Source organism: Globicephala melas, chromosome 14 (genome assembly GCF_963455315.2).
Source record: "Globicephala melas chromosome 14, mGloMel1.2, whole genome shotgun sequence".
Lineage (NCBI taxonomy): Eukaryota > Metazoa > Chordata > Mammalia > Artiodactyla > Delphinidae > Globicephala > Globicephala melas.
Window position 1 is genome coordinate 68,466,521 of NC_083327.1, and position 19,254 is coordinate 68,485,774.

At 37.2% G+C, this 19,254-nt stretch overlaps 1 protein-coding gene across 2 annotated transcripts in view; it reads left to right on the forward strand.

Annotated features, from left to right (window-relative positions):
* The window catches only part of UTRN (utrophin), a 490,808-nt gene that overhangs the window by 165,594 nt on the left and 305,960 nt on the right, over positions 1 to 19,254 (forward strand). For both annotated transcript variants that reach the window (XM_060283969.2, XM_060283970.2), the window contains 9 exons: positions 87 to 242; positions 3,932 to 4,102; positions 5,855 to 6,034; positions 9,885 to 10,019; positions 11,925 to 12,074; positions 13,217 to 13,378; positions 13,832 to 13,960; positions 14,630 to 14,803; positions 16,502 to 16,657. In XM_060283969.2, coding sequence (XP_060139952.1) covers positions 87 to 242; positions 3,932 to 4,102; positions 5,855 to 6,034; positions 9,885 to 10,019; positions 11,925 to 12,074; positions 13,217 to 13,378; positions 13,832 to 13,960; positions 14,630 to 14,803; positions 16,502 to 16,657 — 1,413 coding nt within the window. The remainder of the gene's footprint in view (positions 1 to 86; positions 243 to 3,931; positions 4,103 to 5,854; positions 6,035 to 9,884; positions 10,020 to 11,924; positions 12,075 to 13,216; positions 13,379 to 13,831; positions 13,961 to 14,629; positions 14,804 to 16,501; positions 16,658 to 19,254) is intronic.

Genomic DNA, 19,254 nt, shown 5'->3' on the forward strand with positions numbered 1-19,254 from the left:
TTGCAGGGATACAGGCAGACAAACTGTAATAATGGCATCTACTTATATAGGCTTGAACCCAACAAGGGCTTATGTTATGTTTTCAGGCATTTGTTAATGAAATAGAAACAATTGAATCATCTCTGAAAGACATGAAAGAAATAGAAGCTAACCTTCGAAGCTCTCCAGTTGCTGGAATCAAAACCTGGATGCAAACAAAACTAGCTGACTACCAAACACAACTGGAGAAATGTAGCAAAGAGGTGAGTTTTTAAACTTCACTGCCTGTGGTTTTCAAGAGGTAGATAGTGGCTTCTCTTGACAGAGTAAACTGATGTTATAGCCCATCCAGTTTGAAAAACTGTGGTCTAGAATAACTACAGCATGGGTGGCAGGCTGGGGCCAGAATTGGGTCATGTTTTTTTAATGAAGGGAGGGTGCTCTTGTACCTTTGGCCCCTGGGTGGGAATGAGCTTGACATATTCAATAAAGAACAAAGAAAGTTGTTGTAGCTGGAATAGAATGAAGGAAGGAGTTAGCAGGTTGGAGAATGGGAAGATTCGAGGTCAGAAGGTAGGTAGAGATGGACTGTGTATGGCCTTTGAAGCATAGATTTTGACTTTTATTTCAAGTATGATTTTACATAGAAGGCAGAGTGATTTGAGCAAGGAATTGATACATGATAGATCTTTTAAGATCACCCTGGCTTCCATGTGGATAATTTGCTCTGGGAAAGCAAGAATAAAAATGGGGAGAATACTTAAAGGTTATTGCAGCCTTGGAGAGAGAGGATGGCCCCTTGGACTAGGGAGATAGTGGTGGAAGTCATGAGAAATGTTGGGTTGCACTATATTTTGAAAGTGGAGCTGGGAGTCTAGTAATGGATTAGATATGTGATATGAGGAAAAGTGAATAGTTAATGACAGCTCAGGACTTTTGCAAAGCTTCCACTTTGTGTGAATTGTGGTGCTGTTTACTGAAATGGTGAAGACTCAAGGAGAGGCTTTTGTGGGAGCAGGTGAAGTGATGCTTTCCATACTGGAAGGATTAAATTCAAGATTACGAGACATGCAAATGGGGTCTCTAGCACTTACCGCTGGCCAAGGATGCTAAGAAGGAAAGGTCAGCCAGAGGGGAAATGCCAGGAGAGCGTGAGGCCCCAGTGGCCAAGTGGAGAGAGCTTTTCACAGTGCTCAATGCCGAGGACTGCTGAGACTAATCAGAACTGGAAAGCAAGCTTTAGACTTGACAAGATGATCGCTTTTATGGACTTTGAGAAAAGTGGTTCCAGTGGAGTGGTGGGAAAGAAAGTCACATTGGAGAATGTTGAGGAGAGGAAAGCAAATGAAGTACTGGGGCAAGTGTAACCAACCTTGAGAATTTCTCTATTCAAGGGAGCCGAGAAATGGGGTAGGTGCTGGAAGGAACATGGGGATCCAAAGAGCTGTTTTTGTAATTTTTAAAAATAAGGGGTATTACTGGAAGTTTGCATGCCGAAAAGGACTTCACTTAGAAAGAGAAAATGATGCAGAAGAGATTGAGAGAAGATAATTGCTGAAGCAAAGTCTATGATTAGGCAAGAGGGGATGAGGTCCACCCTCTAAGTGAAAGAATTGCTATTAGGTAGTCCCTCTGTGGTAATGAAGGGAAGGCAACTATGTGTACAGTGGGAATATGACGTAGTTGTCTTCTGATTGCTTTTGTTTTGTTAGTGAAGTAATAGTGAGGTTGCATACAGCTGAAGTGAGTGAGAAAGGGGTAAAAAACAAGAGGAGAAAATGTGAAATGCAGGAATACCCCACAGACAGTTGTGTAGATAGTACATAGCTCTTAATACAATGTTTTTTGTTTAATGTTGATACACGAAAATTTTATATTTGCATCCCCGAGTATTTTATTTTGTTTGCCCCCAAATTCCTTATTTTGAACAAGTTCAAATTTAAAGAAAAGTTGAAATAATGGTTGAGAGAACGGCCATAAGCCATTCCTAAATTTGCCAGTTGTTAATGTTTTGCCCCATTTGCCTTTTCTCTCTCTCCTCCTTCTCTCTTTACATACATACACACACACACAGGCACACACACGCATACCTTTTTTTTTTGTTATATATGTAGTTTTGATAGGAAGTCGAAAATATTATGACATTTCACTCCTAAATACTTCAGCTTGCTTCTTCCATGAATGAGGACAATCTTCTACAAAACTGCAGTATCATTGTCACACTTAAGAAAATACTTTCATAATGTCATCTTACATTCTAGCCAAATTCAAACTCTTTTAAGTGTGCTATAATTTGATGACATGTGCTTGAAGGAGCTGGGGTTTTTTTAGGAAGTAAATAAGGAAACTGGTTTGGAAGTCACAGTGAAGAGCAAGAAAGACAATAGCTAGATGGGTAGATAGATGCTTAGGTACATGTAGATATTTAGATCTGTGTATCTGTTTATCTACATATATACATACATACACATATGACAACATAGAATTAATTTTGGATTATTATTGTTTCAAAGTATGGGAATAAATACATGGGGAATTTTTAAGTGCCTTCAGCAAGGAGGCAGCCACCTGCTATGTAATTATCTAAAGCAGTTCTAGACTATTGTATATCATTGAGTAGTAAAAGGTTGAAGAAATTTTGGACAAACATAGTGTTGCCAAATTTTTATTTTTCTAAGAAAGGATAGATATATAAAATCAACAAATAAAAACAGTCTATTATATGCATGATATCATGAAAGGAAAAACATCTTAATGCCAAAATGTAGAAAGTATATAATCTCAGATAATTAATGATAATTTTCAGCTTTTCTTTTTTTGAAAAGTTTGCTACAGTGTCTTTATTCTTCTCACTTCTCTGTGGATCCATGAATATTATATAACTGACTAGTGTTTGGAAACTACTAGTAAAAAGAATTTTGGGGAAGTGGGGCCCTGAAATCTGTATTTTTTTAAAAAATCCACTAGATCAGCAAGACTTGGGAAGCAGGGCTGTGTATATTGCTGGCAGTAGACTCTCTGAGTGCCATGTGGGGCACTGAAATCCAAGCTCCTATTTATTTAGTGCCTGTCTATTTTTATGACTGTGATCCTGTTTGGAGAGTGAAACAGGAGGGCCACTAAGTATTCCCCCTTACTCTCGAGAGAGCCATCCTATTCCTGAACTGCGCTTTTGTCACCATCAGTGTCACAGCCAAGCAAGCCCTGGCAGGGTGACTACTACTGCGAGATCTCATTTGAGTGGGAGGTTGAATAGTGAAGTGAGCCCTGGATGATCTGTGTGGTATGATATCTTCTCCCACAGAAGTCAGTGTGTGGTTAGAGGGATCTTTCTGAAAGATATTTTTAGGCTTCTTAAAATAGTTAAAAAAGCTATTGAACCAGATTCAGACAAATACTTATTTTCTAATGTAACTTTTTTGTATCTGTATGGAATATACAAGTACAGTAGATTATCAAAACCAAAATTTTGTAAGGCAGTGTTGTATCAACATCTTTGATAGCAATCTACTCTTCTCTGCTTTTAAAAAGTGCAGTCTTAATGGGGAATCCTGTTAAAAAGGAAAAAATGGACATTTTGGTTGCTTCAGGGTTTTTTCCCCCATAAATAAGGTTATAGTAGATTTCCTTGAAATATATGCTTTTATGGATGTAGGTTAGAGTCTTTCAGTTGAGTATTACTCTGTCAACAGTTATGCATTTTCAGAATTATAATAGGTATTTCCAGATTAATGTCCAAAATGTGATACCAAGTCCCAGTTATAATTATTGTTTTCATTATTGCTTATATTCCACAGCATCAGCACAAAATGTATACAGAGTTTCATCTGAATTTTAAACCTTAAGACTCTTTGTGGAAAGTTATTACTGTGTCTTTTGATATTAGAAACTAGAAGCTGACATTTAACATATCAGGATTTGTTTATTCGAGTGAATGGCTTTTCCTTCCTAGATTACTATTCAAAAAAATAGGTTGTCTGAAAGTCAGGAAAAAGTGGTGAACCTGAAAAAAGACTTGGCAGAGATGCAGGAATGGATGGCCCAAGCAGAAGAAGACTACCTGGAGAGGGATTTTGAGTACAAGTCACCAGAAGAACTTGGGAGTGCTGTGGAGGAAATGAAGGTGAGGCTGGACAGTCAGGGTCAAGAGACTTTCTATCTCCCCTCCTCCCTTTAAAATCAATCCATCAGTCAATCATCTACCTAGCTGTAAGGCCTGATAATGTACAAATAATCTCTCACAGTAAGATTTCAAGTTACAAAAAAAACAACAACAAAAAAAGGAGGGTCAACTGCCATGATTTTAGTAGGGCTAGGACGCTGAGAGTCCACGTGCTAACCTGGCCCATGAGTTGAGTCTTGAGGGCCCCTGCGAAAACGTCTTACATTAGGACCTTGGTGAGCCACAGTGAATGACTCAGAAATTTTGTGGCAGCAATTATATTCACAATGTTGTGCAACCATCACCACTATCTACTTCCAGAAATTTTCAGGAAGAATTATTTTTTGTAAAGAACAAGAGAGACTTCCCAATTAGGTTGGGGTTTATCTTTATTTCACCAGCTGTAGTCTTCCAGCTAATACATGGGGCACACATGAATACCAAAATTTTGTTGGAGCAGGTGAGAGGAACATTAGGAATGTCGTCAAGGGATTTAATATCAGTTCGGTCCACAGGATGTATTTGCTGTAAACTTATATTTCTGTGTCAGTAGTCTTGCACACTCTCTTTTTTTATATAATAAAAGAACTGGACATCATTCCCACTTTTCCAACACTGCTTCAAGTGTCCTTCAGTGTCGAAGCCAAAGGAGATAGTGTCTTAAAAGCTACTTTTAAAAAAATAAGAGTTGCAACTTGCCTACAAGTATAACAAAAGCAAACATCTGTGCAGATATTTTTTAAAAGGATTGTTTTTCACCAATACATTATTGTGTATGAGTCAAAATAAATAAAAAGGACTTTTATTGTAGTATTTTCACAGAAACACTTTGTTTTAGTGTAGCTTTCCTTGAAACTTTAAAACTATTCAGTATATAAGGTATTTTAAAGGTAGCCTACCATGTTAAGAACCATCTTATTTGCACTATTGACATTGTAGTTCTGTGGGGGTTTTTTGTTGTTGTTCTTGGTTTTTTTTTTAAGGTCACTAGGAATGAGAATTAAGAAAAACGAGATTAAAACTCTTGATTGGGCTACATTTTATTTTTATTCTGCCAAACAACCATTAGGATTTTAAGAAAACCACTACACTTAATTATTTTATCCCAACCTAGAGAAATTTAAAATCATTAAGTAGTAAAGAAAGCTACAAGAGAAAGTGAAAGGCTGTTTGAGGTTGATTTTCCTGAGTATGAGACTTCATCAAGCACGGAAGGAGAGTCAGGCAGGAAGCTACTTTTAGATCAGATCTTCCCAGTATAACTTTGTCATCTTTGAAATGCTGTTAATTATCAGAAGAAAATATGTTTATATTATTTTTAAAGAATACTTCTACCATGGTGCACTTCCATTTTTGCTTGACTTCCAGTGATCAATTAAAATTAATTCACTTAATTCTTATTATGGACCCAGACTTTGAAAGTACCTCCTGTCAGTAAACATAATTTGGGATAACTTAGGTGTTAACAGTGCTGTTATTAAATGAAAATGTCTGCATGGGGACTGTGTACATTGGGATATATAATGAGTGAAATTTTGTAGTTAGCATTCTTATTTCGCAAGCACTCTCCGTAGGGATAACCTCATAATGTTCAGATTAGGTAGTTAGAATCATCTGGATGTTTTAATTTTGGCTCAGTTATTTTTTGAAAAAGAAAGAAATTGGTTCCTGAGACAGGGAGCCAGTTTTCAAGTTCATTCTGTCTTGGAACAGAGGGCGAAAGAGGATGTGTTGCAGAAGGAGGTGAGAGTGAAGATTCTCAAGGACAACATCAAGTTATTAGCTGCAAAAGTGCCCTCTGGTGGCCAGGAATTGACGTCTGAGCTGAATGTTGTGCTGGAGAATTACCAACTTCTCTGTAATAGAATTCGCGGAAAGTGCCACACGCTGGAGGTATGGTGTTTTTTCACTGATGCATTTCTGAGGTTCACACTCTGTAATGTACTGACTGCTTCCATATCTTGGGAAAAAACCTCCATTTTTCTTTTCAAATACTAGATCATAAAAGAAAAGTAGTTCTTTCATGGTTGAGATAATAATAATAACAGTAGTAGTAATTATTAGATAATAATTTAGGTAATAGGTTGATAAAAATGAAACAGAGAAAAGAAAACTGGAGAGCAAGATCTGCCTTCAGTTAGTGGAACTTTCTTGGAAAAGTAGTTTCTTAGCTTTAGACATTTATTACGCGTGAAATCAAGGTTTTCAGGGTTTTTATATTACAGATGATCTGTAGAGTCTGTTCCAGTCCTAAAATTCTAAGACATATACTGTGAGTACCTCCTTTTTTTTTTTTTTTTTTGCCTGGTTAGTGCACAGAGATGAATTGAGGTTTCTGTTTTAGAGCGCTGTCTAAAATTATAGGTTTTATTTAGAGTGAAAGAAAGACTAACTTGAATTTGCTGGTATTTTGCTGGACCATTTCCCCTACCCTGGCCATAGGATTTAAGATGTAGATGATTCTATGAGTTTTTTTTTAAATAAAATTAAGTTTTTGATTGTTTGCTTTTATATTAGTGTGACATTTGTCACATCTTATTGAAAAGACTTAAGAAGCCCTTCAGTTGATAGCAATTTAAATTTAGTTCAACCTAAAACAAATGATGGCATTGTGATGAATCCTAAAATGGTAATCACAACTGCAATATTTAAACTAAATTCACTCATTACTCATTTGTTCTGAATCTATAAAATAAGTGTAATTTGGATTAGTTAATAAGAAAGCCACAAGTCAACAAAGCCTCATTCTTTAATATTAAGATATTGCCTAACTTAAAACACCTGAGGTTACTCATTTGCGAATTTAACATTCTGTGAACATAATATGTAACATTATGTATGGCTAATCTTAAGTCCCAGTAGATGATCCTGGAATTGAATTCTACTACAGTCTTGTCCATGTTTTCTTCTCTGCCTTAATCACCCATGATTTTGCTGTTTTTTTGGTTTGTTTATTTTCCTGTCTATTATTAGCCAAAGTAACTACTCACAATATGTTTAAATAATGGAGTCTCCAGGTTATCCCAAGCTAACAAGAGACCACCATGAATTCTGTGTCATTTCTTCACACTGTCTTTATGACCCAGAGGTGACAGTTTGAGAATGAGGAATGAAATATTTCAAGGTTTTAGTATTGCTTGCAGAATTACTTTTAGAATTATCTTGGAACTAGTTTGAGAGAAGAAAAGGAAAAGTGTAAGAAAACAAAGTAGATAAAAGAGAAAATATGACACCTTGATGCCTTTGAAAGGGGAAGTGATAAGAAGAAAAAAGATTTCACAATGGAAGCATTCTTAAAATTATGTGAGGGATTACCAAGAGATCTTGGGTAGAAACAGTCCAAATTTCTAAATTAGAGTAAGGATGCCTTTCTTCCAAAGAGTCCAACTTTATTACCTTGATTATTTCTAGATTCCTTTAAAATGTTTAAAATCATGAAATATTTAAAACTTATAGAAGAGTACAGATGATATTACTAACACCCATATACATATCCCTCAGCTATAACTAATGTTACATTTTGCCATATTTTTCCAGATCTTCTTTTTTCAAATAAAATTAATTGGCATTACGGAACCCGTTCCCTTTTTCCCCATCTCATACCATCTCTTGATCCCTCTCTTAAAGTAATCATTATCTAGAAAGTGATGTATAATCTTCCCAAACATGTTTGTATATTTTTAACATATACACTTATGTTTCAGTTATTAATTGCTGTGTAACAAACCTTGCCGAAATGTAATGGCTTACAAAAACAACCATTTATTATTTTTCATGATTCTGTGGGTTGATTTGGCTTAGCTGCATGGCTCTTCTGCTCCGTGTGGTTTATGGATATTCCACTCAGGTCCACTCTCATCCACCAGGTCCCCTTCCACGTGGCCTGTCAGGTTTATGGCTTCTCTACAGCATGGCAGCTGGCTTTTAAGAGGGAGAAAGCAGAAGCTGCCAGTTCTCTTAAAGGCTAGGTCTGCACTTTGACACAGCATCATCTCTGTAGCCTTCTTTTGCTCTAAGCAAGTCACAAGGCCAGCCCACATTCAGGGGAGGAGAAGACAATTTCACCACTTCACGGGAGTAGCTGTAATAAATTTGTGGCTATTGTTAATCCCAGCATAGTTCACTCTCTGGTCATAACTTAGTTAGAGTCCTTCCACATGCAAAATACTCTTACACTCTCCCAGGGACTCCTAAGGTCTTATTCAGTACAGCATCAAGCTCAAAATCCAGTATCATGTGATCCACATCAGGTGCAAATGCAAATGTGGTTCCTTGGAACAGTCTTCTTCAGGTGCAGGTGTGTGGGTGTGACACCTCTCCATCTGGCGACCTGGGCACTAAAAAGATAAGTTATCTGAATCTCATATACCCAACACAGTGGTGAGATAGGTACAGGAAAACCTCAGTGGACACTCCCATTCAAAAAAGTTGGGGCAGTGGAAAGTAAAAAGAGCAGGCACTGGCATTAGTGACTCTGAAATCTAATGCTAGTAGTTCTGAAATCTAGCCAGACACGTGTAGTCAGGGCTCCTACTCTCGGGCCAGGGACTGTTGCTTGATTAGGGGCCAGTCCTGCTTCTTGTGAGAGCTTCTCTGTAAGCCATCCCTTCCTTCCCGTAAGAAATAGAGCTCTGCTTGCAGCTGAGTAGATTTCTCAGCCTGCTTTCTGCCTATAGAAATTTGGGGGACCAGACACCTCTTTTCCCTTTTAGTCTTAGCCAGGGGTCGGCAAATTATAGCCTGTGGGTCAAATCTGTTTTGTGGCCTGTTTCTGTATGGCCCAGGAGCTAAAAATTGTTTGTATATTTTTAATTTTTAAAGAGTTGTTAAAAACAAAGCAACACACACACACACACACACACACACACAGAAAAAATAAAGAAGAATCTGTGACAGAGACCAGATGTGGCCTGTAAAACCTAAAATATTTACTCTCTGGCCTTTTATAGAAAAAATTGCTGACCCCTGACCTGGTAAGTATTCCTCACATGGGGTGTATGCTACTAGAATGTGTCCTCTGAGTCAGTGGATCTGAAAGAGGACCAACCCAGTAGGCTCCATGCTGAACTCTGTCTTCTAAATTTATCCGTCAAATAGGCTCCTCCCATGGCGTTTGTTTCTCCCATAATTTTGCTCTTAGGAATTGGAGGATGAATCATACCCCAGCCCCCCAACTCCCCACAGGAATGAGAAATAAGTGACTACAACTAATGCAGCAATTATAGTAAAATTCCAATTTGGGTAAAAAGTTGCTCTGTTCGTATATAGACGTGTTCATATGAATTTAGAAAAAAGTTGGAAAGAGTCTGCATCAAATGGTTACACCCATTAGCTCTGAGCTGGAATAGGGTGGACCCAGGGAACCAATTTCGTATATAGCTGTTAAAAACCGTTGCAAGTCTGAGTATTTTTTTAACCTTTCTATTTAAAAACAAACGAATAATGTTTCCCTCCTGGTTTCTTCTACTAATTATATAGTTTTATTTTCGGCATTTAAACAGAGCCTTGGAATTTATCTTGGTGAAGCAGTCTGCTACCTCCCTCCAGTTGGCCTAATACAGTTAATCGAAGAATTCGATTTGATTTCACGTATTTGAAATACTAGCTTCATCAGTTTCTAAAAGCCCATTTATACCTGTACCTAAACGAAATTATTCTTGACTAGACAGAATGTGCAGCAGTAGAGATGCATTGTGTCTCTAAATGGCTTCTTATCTTGTCTAACTGTTCCCTGCCTGTTTAGGAGGTCTGGTCTTGTTGGATTGAACTGCTTCACTATTTGGATCTTGAGACTACCTGGCTAAACACTTTGGAAGAGCGGATGAAGAGCACAGAGGCCCTGCCTGAGAAGACAGATGCTGTCAGCGAAGCCCTGGAGGTGGGAGCCCGCGTTCTGGGTGGTTATTTTTGTTGCAATGAGGCTGAATGAGTATTCAAACAAGGAACATAATGCCTTATGCCAGCAAATACTTTCGCTTCGTTGGTAGTTTTCAGCATAACTTGTGTTTTCTTCCATTGCCTGAAGTATTTATAACATCATGTATATTTGGGTTATTGGTGACCCACTAAACTCAGCCTTATGAGGTGGTTAGTTGTTTGCTAATTAGTACATTTTAGACTTCATAAAGCGCTCTAGTGATTTTCCAGATTGTTTTTACCAGTCCCTGTATAAAACTCTGCCTTATGTTTTTAGGACAGTGCTCTCTTGTTTCTTCATAAAGTTACTTTTGCTCATTAGACACGGCAACGACTGTGTTTACAGTGGCTTCTATTCTGTTGTCTTCAGATGTGAAAATTGGAGGACAGGCTGGAGAAGGCAGTGTTGGAGGCCTGGAATCCTGTCCCCAAGCCTGAACTTGAGTTCCTTGAGGCCAAGAAATGTGCCTGAATTTTTTGTTGTTCCCTAGTTAGTTCCCCAGCACAGCCTGTGGCACATGATAACTTAATAACTGTTTCTTAAGTGGATTAAAGTGTGAAAAGAATAGATTTTCTTAAAAAAAAAAAAGAAGAGGAAGATGGTAGCTGTGCTTTTAAAACTTGTAAGAATAGGATGTAGTAACTAAGTAGATGACTGGATTAAAGGTCAGAAATAAGTCAAATGTGGTACCTAAATTCCAGGAGCCAGATGCTCTTCTGGAGAAAAGATGTCATTTCTCAAATAAAATAGCAGAGTGAGAGATTCAGAGTATTAAAAAATGTTTTGAAAGATTATTTTAAAAACACATACTTTCCTAACATGAGAGTTAATACATGTACATTCTAGAAATATGGAAAATGGAGAAAAGTATAAAGTGTAAGATAACACTTTAAAACATTTTATTGTTCTTCTTCCGAATTACTATTTTTATGTATATATGCTGGGAGGTAGTACTTTATAGTAACTGGATCAAAGGCTTTGGAATCACCAAGTCTTTGGAGCCAAGTTAGAATCTTAGCTCTTCTTTTTACTGTGTGTGTGTTGGCAAATTACTTACCTTCTCTGAGCTTCAGTTTTCCTATCTGTAATATGGGAATAATATGTAGCCATATGGTTAAATTTATGTATATATAAAGTGTGTATATAAAACAGTGCCTTGAATTTTATATATGCTATAGAAACTTTTTAGTAATATAATCAATAACAGTTTGAAATTCTTTTATTTGTATAGTATTGTTTTTTGCTTTTAAACTTTGTATCATACCATGAACATTTTCCCATGTAATTAATAATTATTGAAATTATTTTTATGGAATTTCATATATTATCATTCATGCTGAGTTCTCAACTTTGTGTGTTTATTAATACCATGAGGGACATTTTTGTGAAATAATCTTTTTTAAAATAAATTTATTTTATTTTATTTATTTATTTATTGGCTGTGTTGGGTCTTCGTTGCTGTGTGCGGGCTTTCTCTAGTTGCAGCGAGTGGAGCTACTCTTCGTTGCAGTGCGTGGGCTTCTCATTGTGGTGGCTTCTCTTGTTGCAGAGCATGGGCTCTAGGCACGCGGGCTTCAGTAGTTGTGGCACGAGGGCTCAGTAGTTGTGGTGCACAGGCTTAGTTGCTCTGCGGCATGTGGGATCTTCCTGGACCAGGGCTCGAACCTGTGTCCCCTGCATTGGCAGGCGGATTCTTAACCACTGCGCCACCAAGGGAAGTCCCTGAATTAATCATTTTTAATCTTGTTCCTTAAGTAGATTTCTAGAAAATGGAATTACTGGTTTTAAATAAAACGCACATTTTTAGAATCCTTGATTCACTTTGCCTTGGTAAATGCATTATTTTTTGCCCCTGTCCCTGTTCAGTCTCTAGAATCTGTTTTGCGACATCCAGCGGACAATCGCACCCAGATTCGGGAACTTGGCCAGACTCTGATTGATGGAGGGATCCTCGATGATATCATCAGTGAGAAACTGGAGGTGTTCAACAGTCGATATGAAGAGCTGAGTCACCTGGTAAGAACCGGGCCATGTGTGAGTGTCGATTAGATATTTATGATATGGAGCGGACCTCAGGAACTTATACCGAGGGGAAAAGTTGGTAACCAACAGGGGTGTTGAGGGCATTGAAATACTAGGTGGGGAAGAGCAGACCTTACACTTATATTATAATGCAGGCAGAACTCGATGATTTAAAAATTTGTCTTTGAGATGGTTTCTACTTATGAACTATTTAATTTCCTTTAAGGAACATATTATAGGTGTATATAAGAATAATGACTCATATTATCCTAGTAAATATTAGAGCCATCAGAGTTTGATATAAGCTGCTATTATAAAATACCATAGTCTCTTAGATACATACTCAGAATGTATCACAACATGCATGTCCATATCAGTAAGTAGAGAAAGGAGACTGTTTTTATAGGAGAGTTGGGTGGATATTAGAAGCTTTCAAACACATATTAAAAAATAACTGTTGATGTTTAGATCATGAATAGCATCAAACTTAGCCCAAAAGTTCAATCAATAGTGGCTCAACACTATGCACATCTGTAGAACTTCTTTAAACTTTGCAAAAAGAGAGATTTCCATGTTCACTCTACTCATAGATGTTTCTGTTATATTTCATATTCTTGTTTATAGGTTTATTGCTGAGTCCTAAAAATACCCTAAATTTGTAATAAATGGCATCTTTTTTATTCTCTCCTTTATTTTAATATGGTACATAGGAAATCTTTACATTTTTCCCTTTTTATTGAAGTATAATTGAAATATAACATTATATTATATGTAATATAACATTTTGTTTTTGTGATTTTTTTTTTTAGATTCCACATATAAGTGAGGTCATACAGCATTTGTCCTTCTCTCTTATTTCACTTAAAATAGTGCCCTTAAGGGTATTTTTGTATTTTGTCATTTTATATAGAAAGAAGTAAAAATTAGTAATTTCCTGCAAGATGCGTAAGATACTAGAAGGACCTTTTCACTTTTATCATTGCTAATTATTATTTATTGATAATGCAGGACAAAGTCTTAAAGTAGTGCTCTTATAGTATGTTGCTTTTCTTGGTGGTTAGAACATAAGGGTTTTCTTATATTCAGCTGTTTATATTTGTGCTGAGCGACTAATGGGTAAATTTTTCCCCCTGTAGGCAGAGAGCAAGCAGATTTCTTTGGAAAAGCAACTCCAGGTCCTGCGTGAAACTAACCACATGCTTCAGGTCTTGCAGGAGAGCTTAGGGGAGTTGGACAAGCAGCTCACAACGTACTTGACCGACAGGATAGATGCCTTCCAAGTTCCTCAGGAAGCCCAGGTATTGCCATGGATGTGAGGGCAATAAGGTCGTAAAGAGAGCATATGTAATCGTTTCCTCACCTGCAAGGGCACCAGCTCCTTCTGCCATCCCAACCGGCAGTGAGAAAGGCCGGCCTTACTTACAGGGCAGCATGTGGGTTTGGGGGTTCTCAGGGTTTTTATGTGAGATAATGGCAAATGATCACCATTTAAAAATTATAATTTTCTTAGCTATGAAACTGGGGAAATTCCCTCTTTATAAATAAGTGGCGAACATTTGAAGTGACAAATACAAAGACCTTTGTGCACAGCACACAGCAGTCCTGCGATACAGGTGGCCCATATTATTATTATACGCACACTTATTAAAGCATGGATAGGGGTCAATATATTCTTATCTGTTGTATGACTCTATGAAACTTAAAAAAAACAAACAAACAGAGATTCTCTCCCTTTTCTAATCTCTTTGTAGAAAATCCAAGCGGAGATCTCAGCCCACGAGCTAACCCTAGAGGAGCTGAGAAGAAACACACGTTCTCAGCCTCCGACCTCCCCAGAAGGCCGGACTGCCAGAGGAGGAAGTCAGATGGATGTGCTGCAGGTGAAGGGGGAGGGCAGCTTCCTTTTACTTTTCACCCTTTTGGGCATAAAAAGAAAATGAGAAAGAGCTTACGACTTGGATGCCTTTGGTCTTCTCTGTGATGTAAAGAGTTGGATGGGAGTGATGTGTTGAAGGTGCACTGGAAACTATTGGATCTGAGTTTTCTAGTTGAGTTGAGAAGAGAGAGCAATCTAGATTTAGATGTTTGCTTTGTATAGGTTTTTCCCTTGACGCAGAGCCTCCATCTGTACTGGTATGGCTGGTACACTGGGCAGGCTGAGTGCATGGGATGCAGTACCACTTAGCCCCTCAATGGGGGATGCAGACTGACCTTCACTCTGACCTTGTGATGAAGGGCATTGTGAGTTCTAGGTTCTTGAATTGTGTTTTAAAAACAGGTAAGAAAATTAATGCAGTTTTAATTCCAGCAAGGCTAGCTTAGCCTTTCATTTTATCTCAGACTGAGACACTGAGTGTCAAGTAATTCAGGACACTGGGCTGTGCAGTCCCCCAAGGTGACTGGGCAACCTCACTAAGTTCCTTTAAAGAATGTTTTTATTGTTACTTTATTTTACAGCCTTCTAGCAGTATGTGTTATGCTAATATTGTCTGCTGAGAAAGATTATCATTCTGATGTGAATTGCTTATTATTTTCATTTCTGCAAACAGAGGAAACTTCGAGAGGTGTCCACAAAGTTCCAGCTTTTCCAGAAACCTGCTAACTTTGAACAGCGCATGCTTGACTGCAAGCGTGTGTTGGATGGTGTGAAAGCAGAACTTCATGTTCTGGATGTGAAGGATGTGGACCCTGATGTCATACAGACCCATCTGGACAAGTGTATGGTGAGGCCGTTGGGTGGTTAATGTGTCCAGTGGGTTTTCCCGTCAGTGATATGGCTTCATCTAGCGCTTATGTACATGGTTTGTTCAATAATTGTCAGTCTAAAGTGTGCTAAGAATAGGAATAAATGATGAAAAACAGGTTAAAAAACTAGAAGTGTGGTCCTTTCCTCCCAGGAATTTAGCAGAGATAGGAGAGAGATAGCCTGCAGAGAGTAAAATCAATTAGTACAGTGTAATGATAAGGAAACTAGAATAAACAAATGTATAACATGGCTACAAAAAAATGAAGAAAATACATCTTAATCACAGGATGAAGTTAGGGAGGGCTTTGGCAGAATGTGACTAATAAGCTAAATTTTAAAGGATAGATTTGAGTTAGCTAGACGAACCATACTTAGAATGGATGTCAGGAATATTGCAATGTACGACAAATGTGTTCGCAAGGAAAGTAAAATTTTAAATTATAAAGTTTAAACCTAAAGTGTGAAAGAAGAAATTATACTTAGAATGGATGTCAGGAATATTATAGCATAAAAAACCATTCTCTAGGAAAATAAAATTTTAAATCAAAGTTTAAACCTAGAATGTAAAAGAAGAAATTATTTAAAAGGCCTTATTACTGTTTCAGTCTTGAACTTTAAAATTCAGTTGCATAGAAATTTAAAAATAATGTGGCCAAGCATGTTCAATCGTAGAACTAGTGTTCTGCTTGGAAAGAATCATGAAAAAACTGAACATGACACAAGTTAAGCTAAGAAAATTCTGGGAAGAGTTCTTTGTGCTTTTCAAAATTGCAGTCTCCACATGTCTGTTGCATACGGAAGGTTGTTTGATTACTTGAAAGCTTGAATGGGTGGAAGAATGAAAAAATAGGATGAATTTTTATATATAATACGTGCGCACGTGCACGTATGAATGTAAATATTTATTTACTGAGATATAGAGATCAACAGAGCAAGCACTGTCCTTGACTTTGTGTAACTTAGTCCAATCGTCTGTTATTATGTGACAGTGCCACATGAGGTGTTTCACGTCAAGATTATGATGCATAGAGATAAGAGAACCTGCCCAGAATACAGCTTTTTAGTTTTAAAGTAACAAGGATGAGGGCAGCTCTGAATTTGACCTACATAACTTCGACTTCCTGTGGTTATATACATCTTGATGTATTTTGTTTTTATATGTCTTTTCATTGTATAATCAATATGTACTCATTGTGGTAGACTTGGTACTTCAGAGAATTGTAAGAAAAAAAATGAATCTTAATACTTCCAAATGCCAACAGCCAGAAATAGCCAGTGTTGCCTTTTTTCTTGTAATAGCATTTAGGATTTAAAAAAATGTAATTTAAAAAGTGTTAGACATTCAGGTTTTAGTCCTAACATTTTCCCATTTTATGTAGGAAATATGTTCGTATTATCAAGTACTTTCATAAACCTTTAAGATACATGTTTGAGTTTTTTTCTTTTTTAATAAAACAAGTATAACCTCTGTGAGTGTGTTTTCTTATCTGATTTTAAAAAGTCATTACAGCCTTGATTTCATTTTACTCATCCTTTGAACCAGATCTGGGAAAGATAAAGCCCTTTGATCTCCATAGTTAGTTCTTAGCTGTCAGTCTTTGTAAGCCATGTTCTGAAATGGTTTCAGCTGGCATGTTTTCACTAATATGTAAAATTTGTCATCTTTATTTTTAAGAAACTCTATAAAATTTTGAGTGAAGTCAAGCTTGAAGTGGAGACTGTAATCAAAACAGGAAGGCACATTGTCCAGAAGCAGCAAACTGACAACCCCAGGGGGATGGATGAGCAGCTGACTTCTCTGAAGGTTCTCTACAATGACCTGGGTGCCCAGGTGAGCAGAGCAGGTGCACTGCCCGCCTCTTAACATTTCACTTCTGGGAGAAAGCATATTTGAATTTTATGGCATTAATAATATATGTTTTCATTTATGACAATAATTTTTATTATATTTCTTTAAATGTATGTGTTACTATTACAATGATGAATAGTTACACAGCAATGTATTTTTAATATTTAATCCAGGTTAATTTCTGTGTTTTCAATGGCTACTGACTTTTCATAAGTTCTTCTAAGGAAACTCTACAAATAATAGTCTCTGTATAAACTCAAGTTATTGGTCCTTGGATTTCTAGATTGAATAATCTACTGAGAAATGTTAAAAACATTAGGACTCTTAATAAATAGTGATAGGAAGTTCACATTAATCTATCAGGATTTAAAATCCTTTCAAGAAACATCTATAATTCGGGCATTTTAGTGAATTCATGGGGAAGTTGTTAGGCCCTTTACTGTGAGTGACCAACTGGATCCAATAGGCTTAACATCTTCTCTTATTGAGACTCTCTGCCCTGAAACCAGAGAAGCAAAAACAAAATAAAACAAAAAAAGAAACAAATAAAAAATGTGTGGAAGTGAAACCTTCTCATCAATATTGAAAAGCTGTATTAGGTAATACATTAGACCCTTCTTTGGTTATTAAATATTAACGAAGTTTCTACATAAGCCCAGCGAATACTAGCTGAAATTTTGTGATCACTTTCAGATTAGTAAGAAAGAACAGGCCTACATTTCCTGGGCAATTTGGACCACACTTCTGCAAGACTAGATTACTGGTGTGATACATTGTGTATCATTTTGATACACTGCACATCTGAAACACGTATGTTAGAACTTCTTTGTATATTACACAACTGAAGTTATTTGTGAAATATTATTGTATTTATTAATTGGGCATTTTATAAATGGGAATGGTGTGGTTGGTTTTACAACAGATCTCTAACTGTAATTATGGTTTTGGAGTTAAGTCATTTTCTCATTCAACACAATTGGGACTTTACTGTGTGTGAGGAGTTATACAGGCAGTTAGAGATACAGTGATAAGCAAAAACATATTATCTCTCTGCCTAATGGAACTGAGAGAAATAAAAGAAGAAAACTTTAATCAAGTAGCCATGCAAAGTAATGTCAGATTATCAGCCCGAAGTGTAATGAAGGAATGTATGTAGTGCTTTAGGAGTATATGTAAAGGGGGATTTGGTCCAGTCTGGGTTGGAGGAAGTGGTGCATGAGCTGAGATCCGAAGGATGAATAGGAGTAGCCTGGGTGAAACCAGTGGAGAAGCTTCTGAGGCTGATGGAACAGCATGTGTAAAGGCCCTGTGGCAGGAGGCAGCATGGTACTTTTGTGTGGTTAAAGCAGAGACAGCAAGTGTGGGAACATGGTGTTGGAGAGATGGGATGAGACCAGATCCGACCAGTGTCTTAGAATTTGTGGTAAAGGTTTTAATCTCTGTGTTAAGAGCAATGAGCAATTATGGCAGGGTTTTAGCAGGGAGAAAACATGCTCAGATATATGTTTTTTAAAAGATCACCCACTGCAGTTTGGAGGGTGGATTGCAGAGAGGCAAGAATGGATGTGAGAAGACCAGTTTGGAAGTCAATGTTACGCTCTTTGTGAGAGATGATGGTGTTTGAACTAGTTTGGAGCAGTGGAGATGGTATGAGCCGATTTTTTAAAGACATATTTAGGAAGTGAAATGAGCAGGACTTGGTAAAGGATTTGATGTGGGGATGCAGGAGCGAGAGATGAAGGATGACTCGTGGGTTTCTGGCTTGATCATGTGGAAAATCATGGTGCCATCACTGGGACGGGGCACTGGAAGGAAAGGCAGACGTGTGGAGAAATCATAAGCAAGTACTGGACATGTTGACATTTTAAGTGCCTTTGAGAGAGTTAATTGCATATGTCAGATATTCACAAAGTTATTCAAGTCTGGAGAATATATCTGGGCTCGCTGAAGATATAAATTTTATGAGTCATCTGCATAGAGGTGGTTAAGTTTTCAGTGATGATGAAATTGTTTAGGGAGAGGATATAGTGAAAAAAGAAAAGGGCCTGAATTCAGTCTTGAGGGTTTACCTCATTTAGAAGGGAATTTGAGGAAGATGAGCTTGTAAAAGAAACTAAAGTATATATGTATGTGTGTGTATATGTGTGTGTGTGTGTGTGTGTGTGTGTGTATACACACACACATATATATTTATATACATATGTGTACCACATTTTCTTTATCCATTCATTTATCAATGGCTATTGTGAATAATGCTGCAACGAATATGGGAGTGCAGTTATCTCTTAAAATAATGATTTCATTTCCTTTGTTTTATACCCAGAAGTAGAATTGCTGGATCATTTGGTAGTTCTTTATTAATTTTTTTGAGGGGCCGCCATGCTGTTTTCCGTAATCGTAAACTTGACATCTGCTAAGAAAGTAGATCTTAAGTGTTCTCACCACAAAAAAAGAGATAACTCTGTGAGATGGCGGATGTGTTAATTAACTTGACTGTGGTGCTCATTTCACAATGTATGTGTATCAAATTATCATATTATGCACCTTAAAAATTCACATTGTGCGACCATATATTTTAT